Source organism: Armigeres subalbatus, chromosome 3 (assembly GCF_024139115.2).
Source record: "Armigeres subalbatus isolate Guangzhou_Male chromosome 3, GZ_Asu_2, whole genome shotgun sequence".
Taxonomy (NCBI): Eukaryota; Metazoa; Arthropoda; class Insecta; order Diptera; family Culicidae; genus Armigeres; species Armigeres subalbatus.
This window is the reverse complement of record NC_085141.1, coordinates 300,457,013-300,476,482: the sequence shown is the minus strand read 5'-3', so window position 1 is coordinate 300,476,482 and position 19,470 is coordinate 300,457,013. Positions and strand designations below refer to the sequence as shown.

Genomic DNA, 19,470 nt, shown 5'->3' with positions numbered 1-19,470 from the left:
GAATTTCGACTTATTTTACACATGGTCCTCAATGGCAATTGTACAAGAACGAAGCGTTTTATCACAACGTTTATTTATCTGCCCTTTTTTTCGCTTTTGTATCAAGGGCGAACATTTTTTCCTGTCTGGATATGATCAAAAACCCTTATGCTTCTCGTCTATCGCCGTAAATTATCAATTGAGATCGAAATCTGCGATACTTGTTATGCACGTTCTATGGTGGTGAGGTTACGTTTTTATCTTTCGAATGGATTGATATATAAATAAAAAAACTGAAGATTTTTTCTTAAATGCAACAGCTTAATTGACAAACGATTAAGTAATTGCATGGAAGAAAAAGAGAGGAAACGGACTACTATGTGAAAGTTCTTAAAGCGAGATGTTCGTGGACATGTTCTTGAGAAAATCATTGATTCATGGAATTGAGATTAAATATTTCCCATTCCAGCTGCGTTCATGTTTCTTTATATAATCATATTTTGTATCAATATAATAGTAATATATTAATTTGAATTAGTGAATTTGATATACAAGCCTAGCCTATAATCAAATTTATATATACAAAAAAAATCTTTTTCAACCCTTCCCACGCCCTAGATACGTCCCATATTGTTAAAATAATCATATTGTATAGTATAATATTGAAATTAAAAAAAAAAAAATTAAAAAAAATCGAAGAAAAAAAAATACTTCGGATAATCGAGTCTAAAATTCCGGATAATCGAACCCCGGATAATCGAGTCCCCGGCTAATCGAGTCTCCGGATAATCGAGTCCGACCTGTATATAATTTTTATTCTCTATTTCAGTATCCTAGATTTCAGTAAGCAAGATTCATGGTTGAGCAACCATTACATACAGCTACGTGGTTCTGCATCACCAACCACAACCCGATTGGGCTTCACCTTTGAGTTTTGATATCGTTATACAATAGATTTTACTAATTCAAATTAAACTTATATAAAATGCATATGGTGAATCACTTCTGAGGGTGACTGATTCTTAATGAACATCTATCAAATAATTGGTCGTAAAGCTTGCCTCAACTCGGTATAGGCACTGATCCATTCACTGAAAGGCTAGTAATGATGCTAATGTTTCATTTTTACATGACCTGACTGAAGTAGATCTGCTTCCAAATAATTTCATGTTACATATGCGCAAAACAGCTATTAATATACATTTTTATGGTTTCAACAGTAAGGCCGTCTTCAGTGTCTCGTACTTGACTCGACTTAACTCGACTTAACGACTCGACTTAATTATGATTTTTATGCATTATTAAGGTTTAATAGAAACAAACGTGGTCTCTAATCATTTCTATGCTATTCCAATGTACACATTGAACAAAGATTCATATAGGTACAGAGCTCTCGCGGGAGCCTGCATCTGATTATTTTCGAAAGGCGTATTTCAGTTTCTAAAAGCCAACCTGGTTGTCCAGGTTTCGAAACTGCAGCTCTGATCCACTCTACAGTAAACGGGTTCCGAATAATTCTAGGAAATCAGCCTGACTAGCAGGTTTCTAAAATATAGATGGAATTACTATCCGATTACTGTACACCCAGGTTTTTTTTTACGCGGTTGGAATTCATTAATTTCTCGGTTAACCTAAACTTTTACAGCTTTTCAAATACCCCCTGAATTTTCTTTGATTTTTTATGAATTTTTTGGTGGGGTTAACTCATTGCTTCATTGACCCTGAAGGTCTTAAACGACCAAAACCAAACCGTGTAAAAAAAAACCTGGGTGTACTTACTAATGAGAATCATTCTGTCTCTATCCCGGTCTCATTTTCTACTGAGGCATTCAGTGAATGCCTCACGTCTGCTCTTCGGGTTCTCAATGTTTCAAGCACATTGTTTAAGGAATTCCGGGGTCTCATTAGAAATGACTTTCTAATGCAGACTTCATCCATATGAATATCACCTCTCAACTGCTAAACAATGAGAAATCATCTCTGCAGAACCAGATATCTGACACCCTTTCCAGTAATCACCATGAGGTCTGTTAATCATCAAACTTTCTTACCTTCGGCCAAGCCATTTCGGTTCCTCCAATTTAAATTTTCGGTTTTTCCTCGTCGCCAAATGTAGAAACGCTTCCGATGTGGTTGACGATCAAATTCATAATGATTTATTCAGGAGCGATCCATTGTCAAGTATACTGGCAAAGGTTGCTATGATTCTACAGTGCGCTTAGCTGCGAATCATCTGTAGAAGTTGTCCGTTTCTCTTTTTTGATTTTGTCTCTATTTCTAATATTTCAAATCACTTGTATCCTCTCCCTTGCATGCAAGTTTCTTGCTCCTTGTAATCCGGCTGTAAGCATGCGCAGATAGTGGTGAGTTTGTAGTGATAAACGTCATGGAAGTAATCTATCTATCTATCTATCTATATCTTCTTCTATATAATAAAAATGAAATGGTCTGTGTTCGTATCCGTATCGAAAACGGTTGGATGGATTTTCATCGTTCCTTTAGCAGATATGTTCCATATCGTTTACGACGGGTTTATATGATATTTCCTCATTTAATTTCTCCACCTTAACACGATATTTATTATAATAAATGGCGTAATCTGAATAGGCTATAAGCACAAACAAACATAACACTCGTGAAATTTTCATCGTTAACTGATTGACTGGTCAATTTGAATAATCATTAATTGGTCAATCGATTTCCTTGATTTTGACGTTTGCTCACTACCGCCATCTGGTTCGTGATTTGCTCAACCTGATGAAAACAACAGATGTCGTTAGGGGTCGTTCAAAAATGATGACACAGGTTTTAGGGGGGGGAGGGGGTCTAAGATTTTGTGACAGTACATGTACTAGGTATACAAAAAAACGTGACAGAGGGGGGGAGGGGATCTAGAAATCCCAAAAAGTAGTAGACGTCATATTTGAATCGCCCCTTAGTGGTTTGAACGACGATGAATTTGATAAGTGAATGTTCAATGCGTTATGTCTGTTTGGCTGTGCTATAAGAGTGAGTAAATCGTGACACACCATTTGACACATTTCAATGACATATTTCAAGCAAATATCTGCAACTACAACGCATTTTAGATCATGATGCAAACGGTTGTCAGTCGATGTCGGATGCAATGTGCATCTGATTGTGCAGTGTATTGCAACCATTACGAAAAAAATAAAACTAATTAACGGTTAAAAGAAGATTGATTGATATTAAAAATCAATTATGCCTTCCCCCTTTGTCGGATTTTTTTTTCTTGCTTGCAACTTGCACAAATATTCTCCGATGCCACCGGTCGAAGCAGCCGCAAATCGCACAGAAATGGTAATGTTGGTGTTAGCGAGAGTATTGCACAAGCTTCGGCTAAACATATACTTGTTCTAACATACCTGACAGGTAGTAGAACAACGCTTTGATTTTTCCACAATCCTTGCTGAATCTTCCGAATTAATTCTAAATTTTGTCCCCTCACGCTCCACTGTGCTACGATGCGACGGCTTCAACAGCAAACAATAAACACTGCCTTGCGCCAAACGCCGCAATGTTATCTCCCCATACTCCATTGCACAGTGACGTCACGCACGACTTTTGACAGGTACTGGTCCTGTTGTTTACAGACGACTTTATTTTAATTTTGAGATACTTCTATCATTCTTTGGATTTTCTGATCGATAATTACCTAAACTTATCGATAATTACCAATATTTGAATGCGGAATGTACAGAATGTCTTCAACATCGTGAAATACGCAGATTTAATTTGGATAAAAAAAAATCTAAGTCCGAAACGTAAACAACAGGACCAGTACCTGTCAAAATAGTGAGGTTAGGTTTGCTCTGCGCAATGACCTATATCGAGTATAGGGGCAGCAAAAAGTGCGGTGCGTCATTTCCTCTGGGGAGCGCCGCGTGTACTTTTGTGCAAATGCGTTAATATATCTTCTTCTTATTGGCATTACATCCCCACACTGGGACAGAGCCGCCTCGCAGCTTAGTGTTCATTAAGCACTTCCACAGTTATTAACTGCGAGGTTTCTAAGCCAGGTTACCATTTTTGCATTCGTATATCATGAGGCTAACATGATGATACTTTTATGCCCAGGGAAATCGAGACAATTTCCAATCCGAAAATTGCCTAGACCGGCACCGGGAATCGAACCCAGCCACCCTCAGCATGGTCTTGCTTTGTAGCCGCACGTCTAAGGAGGGCCCCATATATAGAGTTGCGTTAATATATAGAGTTGCGCAAAAAGGATCTTCTTACACTTATTCTGAATGATGTTCTTGTTATTATGTTGGCAACATTCATTTTTGTTCAACCCTTCAAGTGACTTCACGGGAGTGTTCACTTCTAAAGCTTTTTAATTCGATAACCAAGTCACCCACAGAGTGCAAACACGTAAGTTTCTTGTTGCTACTTTATTGGGGGTGTATTAAAGTTTTTTGAAGCTGTTTCTAGAACAAATCTAATACATTTCAATTCATGCATTTTAATTCGCCATAATAAGCATTAGGCTATAACAATACTTCCGCCTTACCAACAAGCATTTGTTTACTTTGCTCGATAGGTAGACGGTTTGACAGTTCAATAGGTAGATTTGGCTTCACTCTTTGCTCAACTCTATATATATAATAGACTCTGCATCCAACTTTCTTTAGTCTACTAATATTCACGTCGGAAAGCATTCAGGTTATAAGTTGTTGATTCATATTAAACTAAGGGGCAAGCCAGAGTAAACGCGACGAGCGATGCGGTGCGACGCGACTCACGTAAAAGAATAACAATCAATATCAACAGGGGTCTCCAGTAGCCTTGCGAGCAAAGGCGTAGGATTGCCAATCCGGAGATGGCGAGTTCGATTCTCGGTCCGGTCTAGGATGTTTTCGGGTTGGAAACATACTCGACTCCCTGGGCATAGTGTATCCATTGTACTTGCCACACAAGATACATACTCATGCAATGGCGGGCATAGAAAAGCTTTCAATTAATAACTGAGGAAATGCTAATAGAATACTAAGTTGAAAAGCTAGGCCAAGTTCCAGTTGGAATGTAGAGCCATTGAAGAAGAAGAAGAAGATCAACAGGCTGTCAAATTGCACTATCGCGTCGCGTCGCATCGCACGTCGCGTTTACTCTGGCTTGCCCCTAAGTTTTAAATGAAACAGGGCGTGGTTAAATTTTACAGTTCGTATACGATTCAAAACATTCAAGAATATTTCTCTACAATTTTGTTTTCAGTGTCGGCAACAGTTATTCCCTTTTTGCTCTGTCAATTTCAATTCGTCAATACATCACTCGATACCACCACTACAGCCACGCTGCAATTCATAACAAACACCACTCACTACACCCCAGTAATACAAAGTGGTGAGTATTCAGCTGTCGTACTATCGTTGTCCCCCGACCAAAGTAGAAGTAAAAATTTTCACTCCGATCAGTACCGACAGATAACTGATACCGGAAAGCCGGCCGAGCGGGATTGTACTATTAAAAAATTCCATTAATGTTACTCAACATTCTCAAACGGGTTACCATTCAAACCTACAGTGCCAGTAATTTACAAATTTGCCAAAATATCGTCGAACGAGCTCTATCCCACCAGCGTCCGATATCGTTCAGTGTATTTACCAAAGGTAAACCCATCGCTGTCTGAATGTGGATTCCAGTGTGAAGTGCGTGTGAAAAATTGATAAACGTGCCAAATTTCATGTGGCCATTAACCATCAAGTACTAACTACCTCAACCATTACCACTGAATTTGGATGCCCCCTCATTGACAATCGTCGACACTAACGAAAAAGTGCAACAATTAACATCCAATAGCGCACTTAACTGCACCATAACTGGATTCATTCATCACCCATCAATATCCTTAACCCGCATCGTCAACTCTGCTCTTGACATATCTACATCTGCGTCCGCCCAACGAAGCGAGTGTGTGCGTTTGGGTATCTGCTTTGTGCATCTACTTGCCCCGCTACGTACGTACGCGCAAAGTAACGTTGTTCATACGAGGCGCAAAAACGAGCCGATATTTTGACCACAGATAGAGAATCATCACCGATCGAACGCATCCTCTCCACTTCATTCACAATGCTTACACTAACTGTCATGGTTGCTAAGGGTGAGTCTGTGGTGTGCGACCTTGTTACACTGCTTTCCTTTGGTCGGTGGCACATTGAACGAGTCATGTAGCGCGCTTGAACTTTTGATTAATGGGTATCGTTGTTGTTGCTGTTGTTGTTGTTGTTGCTGTTGTAGTTGCTGTTGTTAGTAGTGTAGATGCTTCAGTTGTAGAAATGATAGACTGCATGGGATATACACCATATACACATAGTGAAAATGAAACTCACCACTTGAAATTATATTTGCACATAGGTGACTGACGAAATGTTGTAAAAATTACTTTAAAAAATAAAAATGATTAAATTTTTCGAAACATTGTTCAAAATGATTACTCGTGAGACGATTTTAGTTATAATATTACAAAGCATTAGTCGTAAATTTATAATGCTATAGTCCCACTACAAGCATGTCTGATTATTCGAAATGAATATGCTTTTTCTTTACTTTCTGTCTAAAATATGTGTAGAACAAAAAATATAATCATCGCATTTTTTTCCTTATCTTGTTAAAGAAATTAAAAATGTTGTGTTATGTTGTTTTGATCGTTTAAATTATCATGCAACTACTGAAAACCACATTTTTGTTTCTGTTGAAATTTATAACATTTTATTTCATATTTTTACGATGTAAACGAAAATTAAATGTCATGTTGCACATATCACGTTACACGGAATAATACCTTAACCTTTAAAGATGTCGCCACCTTTTATTGCTTGTAGCCCATAACGGCGTGTCCATAGCGAAATTGAAGATTGTAGTAGTGAGCATTTATATAGAAGCGTGCCTTACACGATGAATTGGGGCACGTTCTCAGAGGCTTTTTGTTTTGATTCTCTCTGTAGCACTGCTTTTTATTTCGATTCTCGGCAGTTCATTGAAACAAGAAACCTTACATTAATTGATGGTTCTTACGTTGAATCGTACGTATGTTTTATTTCCGTCGTAAGATGTTATCTAAAAATAGCAGAATTGAATTATTGCTATTAAGTTACTAGCAAGGCATATTTGTGATTCTATTTTGGAGAACCGTGAGCGCGCAGTATATTTGCAAGCAATTGCGTATAATGTTATTATCCCTCTGTCGTCCAAATTTTTGTTTTCGTTCAGAATCATTATTTTTCTTTCCAAAGTCGATATGAACACGTTTTGACCAATTAAAAATTTTAATTTCCGATTTCATCTATTTCACATTTTGAATTTTTAGATTTTCGGTTTTCTAATTTTTAATCAATAAAATGATTTCTCGTATCTATCCATATTTATTGATTTTTCATCATAATAAAAGTTTGTAAATTCTCACTCAGTGCTAAATTATTTGTGTTTTTTTATTTTTTCCGTGTAAGAAGTTGAAGAACTATTTAAAAGTGTGTTATTCGCCACTATAACCTCCTATTGAATATGCTTAGTTGTGGAAAAATACTTCACTATACATATTTCACTCTTTACAGGTATACGAACAAAAACACGGATGAACTAATAAAAAAACAAAATGTTTAATAAATTTTGGTAAATTTGTAGAATTTTGAACCACATTGAAACTTGCATTAAAGTTTGTATTATTGATCGACATCAACAACTTTTCGAAATCTGAATATTGTGGATTTACTTGAGCAATGGATTCGAAGGTCGGTTCAAGATTTTTGCCTTTCTCGTACAACTAAGTTGTACCGAAAGGCTATCATTTCACTCCGAAAACAAACTTTTGATAGAAGCCCCTGAGACCCATAGTATTATATACCAATCGACTCAGCTCGACGAGCTGAGCACATGTCTGTCTGCCCGTGTGTATGTGTGTGTGTGCGTATGTGTGTGCACAAAAGCTATGAAAAACATTAGACAACTTTTTATATAGTAATCCTCAACCGATTTTCTCGCAACAAGTTTCATTCGACAGGGGACAATGCCTTGTTGATCACTATTGAATTTTATAACGATCGGTCATTGCGTTTGAAAGTTATGAAGAAAATGGTACATCGGACCATATATACTCCATATAAGGTTGGTGTCTCAACTAAATGTGAGAAAGGCATTACGAACGCTAGGTGGATTAATCTGGGTTTTTTATGTACAGGTTATCCGACTTCGTCAGTAGATGGGAATAACCAGCGCGGGGGGGAAACATACATTTTCAGTGCAAAACGTAAACAAACGAGCATAAATTCCAAGATGGCTGAGTTGGGGATATTGACAAGTCGGATAACCTGTATACATGAAAAAAATCTTGGGTCGGTTCACTTGCCTATTTCAAACGTTCCCTTCTCCCTTTTCCCTTTTCCCATTATTTCCCATTTTCCATAAATTTGCATAAACTTCTGGTTTTCCCATACATTTAATCGATTTCCAACTATCATTTTTCCAAGACCTCGTTGTGAAAATTCATAACCAAAGAGTAGCAGGTTTAACACAACAGATAGAAACGCCGCTTTCGCCACTCAGTGATGCGCATCATGAACTTTGACGCACTTTTCGCTGCTGCTGCCGCCAGCTGGGAGTGCATTTCATCGAAGTAAACAGTCGGTACCTCATTGCTTTATGACGTCTACTTTTGAACTTCGAAATAGAAATTTGCATGCCATAATAGACACTGCATGTGGTTGAAACTGACGTTGCGTTGAAAAAAAAAAAATCTAAAATTAGAGGTTGTCTAGGTCAGTAGCGAGCATTGCAATGTTGGATTGTCGTCAACTTAAATTGATGACGGTAGTTGGCATTCCCGTTTTTCGTCATAACGAGCGTGCAGAACGACGAAAATGCATTATGTTTGCTCTTTATTTAGTAGATTAGTTGAGACAGCACAACCTTCGTTTGTAGTCACAAACGAAATCGTGCATACTGTTTGTACAAATTTTGTATAAAACTGAGAAATATCTTCTCTTCTTCTTCTTCATTGGCATTACATCCCCCACTGGGACATTGCCGCATCGCAGCTTAGTGTTCATTAAGCACTTTCACAGTTATTAACTGCGAGGTTTCTAAGCCAAGTTACCATTTCTGCATGCGTATATCATGAGGCTAACACGATGATACTTTTATGCCCAGGGAAATCGAGACAATTTCCAAACCGAAAATTGTCTAGACCGGCACCGGGAATCGAACCCAGCCACCCTCAGCATGGTCTTGCTTTGTAGTCGCGCATCTTACCGCACGGCTAAGGAGGGCCCCCAAAGAAATATGCGAAGCTCAAATTATTTGGTCAATGGTGTACAGGATTTTTTTAAATTTTATTATTTGCTAATTATCTAATACATGCATTCATCAACGAGCTCGGTGGTCGAGTGGCTACCGCTTCTGCCTTATAAACAGGAGGTCGTGGGTTCAATTCCAGGCTCGTCCCTTTCCTACTTTGTATTTCTATCTTAGTTCTTTCTGTGTTTCACGTTCTACCAAAACGATTCCTACTGTTATAACCTTCCACACAATCCCAAAACCTCCCGTGGCACCTATGAGAGGTCGTAGAGTTCTCTGCATCTTTCTTAAGTAGGTGTCCAACTAACCATCCTTCCCCTTCCTCAGCATTCGCAAGGACGTGGCCAGGACAGATCTTGACTATTGGAAAGTGCAATGCTTCCGCCTAAGAGATAGTGATTAGTCCCAAATCAATATCTGAGGTAACGGATGAAACTAATGCTACTCTCATACAATAGTCATGGCTTGTACCACCTACGAATTTGTGCGAATTGCTCAATGCTAATGCTAATGCTAATTATCTAATACATGCATTCATCTCTTAGACTATGTGTTCCGTGTTTTTAACACTATCATCCTTATTTGCTATGTTACATTTTTAGTTATTATTAATACATTTTAATTGCCTCTGGCAGCTAGAATTTTTCCTCTGGTTGAATTGAACCATGTAGGAATTACAATGTTTTCAACTTAAACTAAACTTAACCTAATTTATACTAAGGGTACAAGGAGTTAATCGTTGCAATAGAAGATTGCAACGATTTTTTGTCTAAAATTGGAAATTATTTTTTTGGACGTTTGTTGCAATGTCTCAATATTAGAAATTCTATGAAGTTCATTGGTACTACACCACGGAGGCAACTTCAGAATCATTTTCAAAATTTTATTTTGAATCCTCTGAAGTGCCTTCTTTCTAGTATTGCAACAACTAGACCATATTGGCACAGCAATTCAGAGATGGCATTTCACCACAGTGTTTGCACTGTAGCGCATGAGAACTGCAAAAAATTGAGCCTACAAACAATACTCACCACACTTTATGCGACCCACTCTTTCTTTCGCTGGTGAGTTTACCGCACGCCGGTGAGTGTAGGTGCCTGCATGCTACAGTGCATGTGTACCAAACTTGTGCTTAGAAAAACGCTCGCACGCGCTCGGCTGCGTATTCACTGCCGTGTACACGCCAGTGTGCGCTCTTTCAGGATCGCAGCAGTAAATTGGTGCGATGTGGTAGAGATCGAATGTTTTATTTTAACCGTTAAGACGTTCTCGATCCTGAAACGCTCATGCAGGCTCGCTCGTGCTGTGTACCACGAGCGATGATTTTTTTCATAAATGTTGTACAAAATACAACATCACGCGTGCTCGAGTGTTAATTTCATTATAATGAATATTTAAGCTTTACTCCATAGAAGGTCAGACGCTGGATGAATAGAAGAATAATGTTAAAATGGATACATTCAGTCAAACTATCGTTTTCATCAAAAAAATGTAGCTGTTACTTATCTTATTCTTCTTCAATGGTACTACATTTCAACCAAAACTTGGCATGCTTTTCAACTTAGTGTTTTATTAGCATTTCCACAGTTATTAATTAAATGCTTTTCTTTGCCCGCCAACTGCATGAATATTGCGTGGCAAGTACAATGGAAACACTGTGCCCAAGGAGCCGAGAATGTTTCACGCTATCCAGTGACGAGTCAGCCAAGGCCTAAGGGCTGCAAGTTTCTTTAATAAAGACATATTGTTGTCATGTCTTCTGAAAACATCCTAGGCCGGACCGAGAATCGGCCTTGTCATTTCTAGATTCTCGCAAAGCTAACTGGATACCCCAAAAAATGAAATGTAGATATTATTCAATTCATCAGAGATTACAAGTTAATTGAACCAATGCATTATAAAGATAAGAACACTCTCCATCATCATGCGGATACAGTGGACAACGTTAACTTGACTATTGGTTATCCTCTTATGGCATGTTCAATGCATACACTAGGCCCAGGGAGTCGCGAATGTTTCCCACCCGAAAACATCCTAGACCGGACCGAGAATCGAGCTCGTTATCTCCAGATTGGCAATCCTATGCCTTTGCTCGCGGCTAACTGGAGACCCCTCACTCCATTCTAATTGACAAGAAATGAAGCACTCCTTTTATACAGATACATATTTCTTATATTCGAGGCTACTTTAGATTAAAGTTTCGCTATGTATATTCCTGGTTTACGCCATCTCCCAAAGGCACACGCCTTTTATTCAGTATCGGCTTCAATAAAATTTCTCGGGTTACAGCAATTCCTACAACTTTTAGGTGGTATTACCTAATTTTTCTTCGAATTGTGTATTGTTTCGTGCGGTCATTAGTGCGGATTAGCATTTCCTCAGTTATTAATTGAAAGCTTTCTATGCCCGCCATTGCATGAGTATGTATCTTGTGTGGCAAGTATAAGGATACACTATGCCCAGGGTGTCGAGAATATTTACAACCTGAAAACATCCTAGACCGGATGGAGAATCGAACTCGCCATCTCCGGATTGCCAATCCTACGCCTTTGCTCGCAATGGTACTGGAGACCCTGAACCCTAGAAAATTAGTAAGCTCTGGCCTATCATGAAGTATAGTATTTATGACGAATTATAACTTATCTAGCCTAGACTGAGCAACTGTTTTGCTTTCTCGTATACCAAGAAGTAGCGAAAAGCCAATATCATCTTCTTCTTATTGGCATTAGGGCCGTACACTTATTACATAAGCACTTAAAGGGAAGGGGGATCTGTCATTTTCTTACGCTCCGTATAAACGAAAAATCATTTAAGTGAGAAAAATTTTATATGAAGGGAGGAGGCAGGACCGGATTTAGTCGGAAGGGGGCCCCGGGGCCGACGGTATGTGGGGGCCCCAAAATGTACAAAAAAGTTTGGTTTTGGTACATAAGATTTGTGGGGGCCCGGGGCCACGGCCCCCCCGGCCCCCCCATAAATCCGGCCCTGGGAGGAGGGGTTCGAAAAACCCAGAAAAAATGTTTATGTAATTAGTGTACGACCCCTTACTGCCACTGGGATTACCAAATTACAATTTTTGCATTCGTTTGCATGAAGCTAACACGATGATACTTTTATGCCCGATACCCAAAAATTTCCTAGACCGTACCGGAAATCAAACCCATGGCAGCCACCTTCAGCATGGTCTTGCTTGCTCTGTGCACGGCTAAGGAAGCCCCGAAAAACCAATACAAACCCCATTCGATTTTGGCAAAACATTTTTTTTTATATTGCATATAAACATCGTAACCCTCTTAAAACAAATTGGTTAGACCCAAAAACCGACGAAAGAAAAGGTGAAAAATCGCTTAAGTTTTTTGAAGATAATCGCCTAAATGTCAAAATTTTCGTAAAAGAAATTGATTAGACCCGAAATCGACAAAAACAATTTAAGAAAAAATAGCGTGATTTTTTTTAAACGTTAAGATTTCTAAATTAGCGTTAAGAAGGGTCACAATGTGTGTAGCGTCACAAAAAGTGAAGAAATGTTAAAGTATAATGAGAAAACAAAAATCACACGTTCGGAAAATTTATGTTGCCAAAATCGAATGGGGTCTGTTTATTCAATCCAAATACAGACTATGGGTTCAAAAGCTATGGCCGAAATACTATTATTATAATATACGAGAAAGGCACCATTATCCCTAGGTGGATTTATCAGGGTTTTAAATTTAATTTCACCCATTTGTTTTTGGAATAAAAACGCAGTCGGTACTTAAATGGTCGGGATTGGTGGTCATATGGCTACCACTTAGCCATTTTCTTACGTTCCATATAAATAAAAAAAAATATTTGTATGGTAAAATCTTACATGGGGGGAGGGGGTTGAAAAACCCAGAAAAATGCTTACGTAATTTGTGTAAGGCCCCAATGCGTAAATGGAACCTTACCTTAAAAATGCCTTTAAAAATATCACTAGAAGTAATGAATCCTACACAGCAAATAATTTTGAAAATTCAACGACGTGTAAAACTGCAGGTTATCCCATCAAACGAATTAACATTCGATATTCAATTAAATTTGATTAAATTTTACAAGCAAACACCGTTTAAATTTATTTCGATTTAAAAGAATAGTGAGATCGATTGAATGTTACGTTTATTTATTATTTTATTTAATCAGACTAAGGCCGAAGTGGCCTGTGCGGTATATAAGAGTCTTCTCCATTCGGCTCGGTCCATGGCTACACGTCGCCAACCACGCAGTCTACGGAGGGTCCGCAAGTCATCTTCCACCTGATCGATCCACCTTGCCACCTCGCCTTCTTGTGCCCGTCGGATCGTTGTCGAGAACCATTTTCACCGGGTTACTGTCCGACATTCTGGCTACGTGCCCGGCCCATCGCAGTCGTCCGATTTTCGCGGTGTGAACGATGGATGGTTCTCCCAACAGCTGATGCAATTCGTGGTTCATTCGCCTCCTCCACGTACCGTCCGCCATCTGCACCCCACCATAGATGGTACGCAGCACTTTCCTTTCGAAAACTCCAAGTGCGCGTTGGTCCTCCATAGGGCTTCCAATTTTCCCGGGAATTAACTACCCGGGAAACGGGAAATATAATCGCAAATTCCCGGGATTTCCCGGGATCCCGGGAAATAAATTTGAGCGCTTTAATCGACAGAAATGCATTCAAAATTATTATCAAAAATAAAAGCTCAGATTATTTTGCCTTATGTTATAACTATTTTGAAGTAGATTTTACTGCTGCGTGCTCAATGTTGAAATACCTACATTACAAAAGTAAGACATTTGCCAATTTATTTTTCAACAGGGTTTAGACAAAAGGGTTGAGATAGATAAAATTCAAATCAACATAACTTTGCGTAGAATAATCCGATTTTGATAAAACCAGGACCATCTTCTAGTATGAGTTTGAGATTGGTCCTTGGCAACCGGAAATGTTCCAGGTTTTCCGAGGGTATGTCCAAGATGCATTTTTTTCCACTGCTTGTCATTTTATGTGACGTTTATACTTTTATCATGTTTTATGCTTTTTCCAAAAACTAGAACTAATAGGCCGGCCAATGGTGGCTGTAAATCGAGAATTCACCAAAACTACAAAACTACATAACAGATTAGAATAACGCAAATATGAGTATCTAACTTCATGGCTTTGCGAGACTATGATTACAGAAACATTTCCAGAATGATAGTATCCACTGCCACCCTTATAGCAAGATCCAAGGGCCTTTCAGGAGGGGCCAGTTTTGGCACCATCTGGAACCATGCATATATGGGTGTCAAAATTCAGGTTCAGGTGTTCTGCGAAAGTGACTTTTTTCAGGGTGTATGGCCGATTCCGCACCGTTTTCACGAAACTGGCCATATCTCTGGCTAATGTCGTTCCTGTTCGCGTGACTAACATCTTGGTTACTTCGACCTGGCAGCCAAAGTACCTGTACCACAAGTGTCAAACCGATGTTGTTGATGAAACCAAACATGCACCATTGAAGCTTGTTGAAGCAAAATTTGGCAAAATAATTAAAATGACTACAGCACCACTAGCATTCTACTACTTATGCTTCTACTGATATGCCGTATACTTTATCTCCATGTTTAAGTATTCCTATCTTTTGATAGATTCTTTTAGAAGTCTGAGAAGTCAACAACCAATCTATTTTAGTCACCTCGAAATTTTGTCCGATTTAGTTAAAAAAAATATGAAAAGCATATCTCATCATGCGAAAGCGATTATGAGCTGACGCGTTGAATCGCAGATATTTTTCGAAATCATGAATACGTCTAATAAAAATGAGAGCTTAGAAATAAAAAAACGAAGAATTAACTCTATGACTAAAGAAAAATACGAAACATAAACTTGAACGACTTTCACAGCATATAATTTCTGAGAATGAAAATAAGGGCTCAATTTCAGTGGATATGGCCTCATATAAACATAGAATTGTTGACGATTGTAAAAAAGATCTCAAAGACACTATGCTTTATTCCGACTCCACCTAAACGCTTCAAGATTGCATCGCACAAGTCATGCAACTCTTCTTATGCATGACTTCATTTCTTACCAATATGTGGATATAGGGGAATGAAAAGGATTTTGGTTTGTTTATTGGAAGAAGACATTTCCTCCATCAATTTTGAAAACGAAGTTATGTTAAGAGAACGAAGAGCAAATATTAGTAAAAATATAAAAAATCAGTACCTTAGATTAAGTTAATAAAACTAATATTTGTATCAAATTTAAAACCCGTAAAAACATTTCCCGGGAAATTCGGGAAACTAATGTTCATATCCCGGGAATCGGGAATCCCGGGAAATTCCATTTCCCGGGAAATCCTTCCCGAGAATGGAAGCCCTAGTCCTCCACGAGCATCGTCCAGGTCTCGTGTCCGTAGAGGACTACCGGTCTAATTAGCGTTTTGTAGATTGTCAGTTTGGTACGGCGGCGAACTCTATTCGATCGGAGCGTCTTGCGGAGTCCAAAGTACGTACGATTTCCAGCCACTATGCGTCTCCGAATTTCTCTGCTGGTGTCATTTTCGGCAGTCACCAGTGAGCCCAAGTACACAAATTCTTCTACCACCTCGATTTCGTCACCACCGATGCAAACTCGCGGTGGGTGGCTCACATTGTCTTCTCTTGAACCTCTGCCTATCATGTACTTCGTCTTCGACGTGTTGATGACTAGTCCGATCCGCTTAGCTTCCTCTTCAGTCTGATGTAGGCTTCCTCCATCTTCTCAAAGTTACGTGCCATAATATCTATGTCGTCGGCGAAACCAAATAGCTGGACGGACTTATTGAAAATTGTACCACTCGTGTTAATCCCTGCTCTTCGTATTACCCCTTCCAAAGCGATGTTGAATAGCAAACACGAAAGACCATCACCTTGCCGTAACCCTCTGCGGGTTTCGAAGGGACTCGAGAATGCCCCTGAAACTCGAACTACGCACATCACCCGATCCATCGTCGCTTTGATCAACCGTGTCAGTTTATCCGGAAAACCGTGTTCGTGCATTAGCTGCCATAGCTGGTCCCGATCGATTGTATCATATGCGGCTTTGAAGTCGATGAATAGATGATGTGTGGGCACGTTGTATTCGCGGCATTTCTGCAGTACTTGGCGAATGGCGAACACCTGGTCCGTGGTGGAGCGTTCGCCCATAAAACCCGCCTGGTACTGCCCCACGAACTCCCTTGCAGTTGGTGCTAGTCGACGGCATAAAATTTGGGAGAGTACCTTGTAGGCGGCGTTCAGCAATGTGATTGCGCGGTAGTTGCTACAATCCAGCTTATCGCCCTTTTGTAGATGGAACACAACACCTTCCATCCACTCCTGCGGCAAAACTTCCTCCTCCCAAATCTTGGTAATGACCCAGTGCAGCGCTCTAGCCAGTGCCTCACCACCGTGTTTAAATAGCTCTCCCGGTAGTTGGTCAACCCCAGGGGCTTTGTTGTTCTTCAGCCGGCCAATCTCCTCCTGGATTTCCTGGAGATCCGGAGCCGGTAAAATTATGTCCTGCGCGCGTTCTCCCAGGTCCATCACCATACCGCCATCTTCGTCTGCCACATCGCCATTCAGGTGTTCATCGTAGTGCTGCCGCCACCTTTGGATCGCCTCACGCTCGTTCGTAAGAAGGTTCCCGTTTATGTCCTTACACATATCAGGCTGTGGCACGTGGCCCTTACGTGAACGGTTTAACTTCTCATAGCTTTCGTGTGTTATTAGCGCGGTACAGTTGCTCCGTCTCTTCACGGTCTCGATCTTCCTGCTGGCGCTTTTTCCTCCGGAAAATCGAGTTTTGTCTGTTCCGCGCCTGTTTATATCGTGCCTCGTTCGCCCTCGTGCGGTGTTGCAGCAATCTCGCCCATGCTGCATTCTTCTCTTCCACTAACTGCTCACATTCACCGTCACACCAGTCGTTTCTCTGATCCGGGGGCACCGTGCCAAGTGCAGCGGTTGCGGTGCTACCAATGGCGGATCGAATATCTCTCCAGCCATCTTCAAGAGACGCTGCGCCTAGCTGCTCTTCCGTTGGAAGTGCCACTTCCAGCTGCTGCGCGTATTCTTGGGCTAGTCTACCATCTTGTTACGTTTATTTGCATGCTCCAAATATGTGCATGAAAATACATTTAAAATCACAACATATTTTTATCTGTGTATGTTGTGATTATCAAACACAATTCCACCCTGTAGGTATTCGAGGCCACTGTACATATATGGAATTTCCGTAGGCTTCGAAGAGATTTGATAAAAAATATGGGGTTGCGGGTGGTATTCCCGGATCCGGCTGAAAAACTAAAAATAGCAACATTTTTTTGTCAAAACTCCTCTGTACTCTGTACTCCTTCGTTGTGCCCACTCGAGAATTTATGTTACAGCTACTTGCAATGGAACTGAAATATGTAGCGCAATACCATGTTGGGAATACCGGCCGATACCCGACATTGCCATTTTGGTTTTTTATTGGGTGACTTGATGTGATTTATCAAGCGAGTTTTTATTATAAATTCAATATCATAAGTTACAGAAGGATTGTTCTTCAAATGCAGTGAAGTTTGTTGCATAATTTAACATGGACAATGATTTTTTTTTTGGAAGTATTCCAAAATTAAAATAATTTACCCAAAATGTAACACCGAACCAATTTACCCCATATTTATTAGCTAAATTCGAGAAAACTTGCGTGGCCTGTTGTTGTGCGTGACCTGTCGCAGTAGGGTCACTGTTCCGATAGTTGTTGGTGTACCTATAGTTGCGGTAGTGTGATATACGCACAATCTACGAATTTAACGCAGCAACCCGCACTTCTTATAGATTTCAAGACACGTCATAACATTGTGCAACGAAAAATAGTGTGAGAATTAGGTAAAAATCGGCAAAGTATCTGCAAATTTACTTATTAGTTCAAGCCCTTTGCTCCTATAGTTGCGGTAGTGTTCTTAAAGTTGCGAGTCCCGTTTGAAAACAATGGGATTCGCAACTATAGGAACACAAGTTAAAAAATAGCGCAACTATTGGAACAGAGTACCAGTAATTAGAGGTTCAATTTTAGAGTGTGGTGGCGAGTTTTGAGGCGGTGCAAGGAGTTTCCATGCAAAGATGATGAGGAAATCTTTCATATACATGCTACAGGTAAGCGAAATTCCGTATCAATTGAGACCAAGCGTATAAATAGTGTGAGAGTGTGCTTAGTTCCTCCACTATTGGGTCTTTTACCGTATGTCAGTCGCAAGAATCGTAAAATAAATTAATTTTCTAAGTGGTTGGTGATACTAGTGCAATTTACGTGAATTTTACTATTCATTGTGATTTCCAAATTCCAAATGTGGAAAAATGATTAATTTTCTCGGCAGGCCTTTGCGCTTTAGTACACTCCTCTAAGGTTTGATGTCCAATAATTGTCGAAGGGGATCATGAATACATTTGTTTAAACTCGGTTTTTATTTCACGATGCTCCACGATGCTTTTCGTTCAAGTGAGTTGAATGGAGGTGTTTAGACGTTCAATTCGAGTTCAATTCAAGTGTCTTGTCCAACCCACTTGCCTTGCATTATACGGCAGTTATAGAATTTGTAAATTTTCAGTATAGGCTAGATGTACCAGTTGTGGCTATAGCACCAGTTGTCGCACTAGTGCTTTATATGCCAAATTGACAATCAAATCACCGTAAACCAAGTTCATATCGATAAAGCATATTCATATGATACGATAACACCTTTGATCTCCTCCAAAACAAGCAAAGCATAATTGTAAAAAAATGATTTTGCTTAATTTTTGACGTCCTTTGCACCAGTTGTCGCACTTGTGGTCTCTATTTGGCCAGTCCCATAAGAAAACAATGGGATAAGAAAACAATAGGATTTGGGAAAATTAAGATTAGTGCCACAACTGGTGCATGCGTTCCTATTATGGATTAATCAATTTTGAGGATAATAACAAATTTTATTGTGGTTGTCACAACTGTTCTAAGAAGCAGGAAGTAAAACCTTTTCCCTGATAAATAAAGTTCACCCACATGCCTTTTACTTATTTTAAAAAAAAATACTTGTTCTTATGTATGGCGACAATTGGTACACCCACCCTAATTAGATTTTTCGTATGACCGAAAAAGTGCCGTGTGAGAAAATAATTCATTTGGGTAATCATAATGCTTTACATGCAAATGGATTAAGCTGAAAAACA

At 39.5% G+C, this 19,470-nt stretch overlaps 1 protein-coding gene across 6 annotated transcripts in view; it reads left to right on the top strand.

Moving 5' to 3' along the window:
• LOC134224985 (uncharacterized) overlaps positions 1-19,470 on the top strand; it is a 68,273-nt gene that overhangs the window by 24,975 nt on the left and 23,828 nt on the right. For 2 of the 6 annotated variants that reach the window (XM_062704699.1, XM_062704700.1), the window contains exon 1: positions 5,118-5,343. The exons of 1 other annotated variant lie outside the window; for it this stretch is intronic. In XM_062704699.1, coding sequence (XP_062560683.1) covers positions 5,133-5,343 — 211 coding nt within the window. In that variant the 5' untranslated portion in view covers positions 5,118-5,132. Of the gene's footprint in view, positions 1-5,117; positions 5,344-5,375; positions 5,610-5,654; positions 6,101-19,470 lie in introns of those variants that run through there. 3 more of the 6 variants (XM_062704702.1, XM_062704704.1, XM_062704706.1) reach the window with 3 other exon arrangements.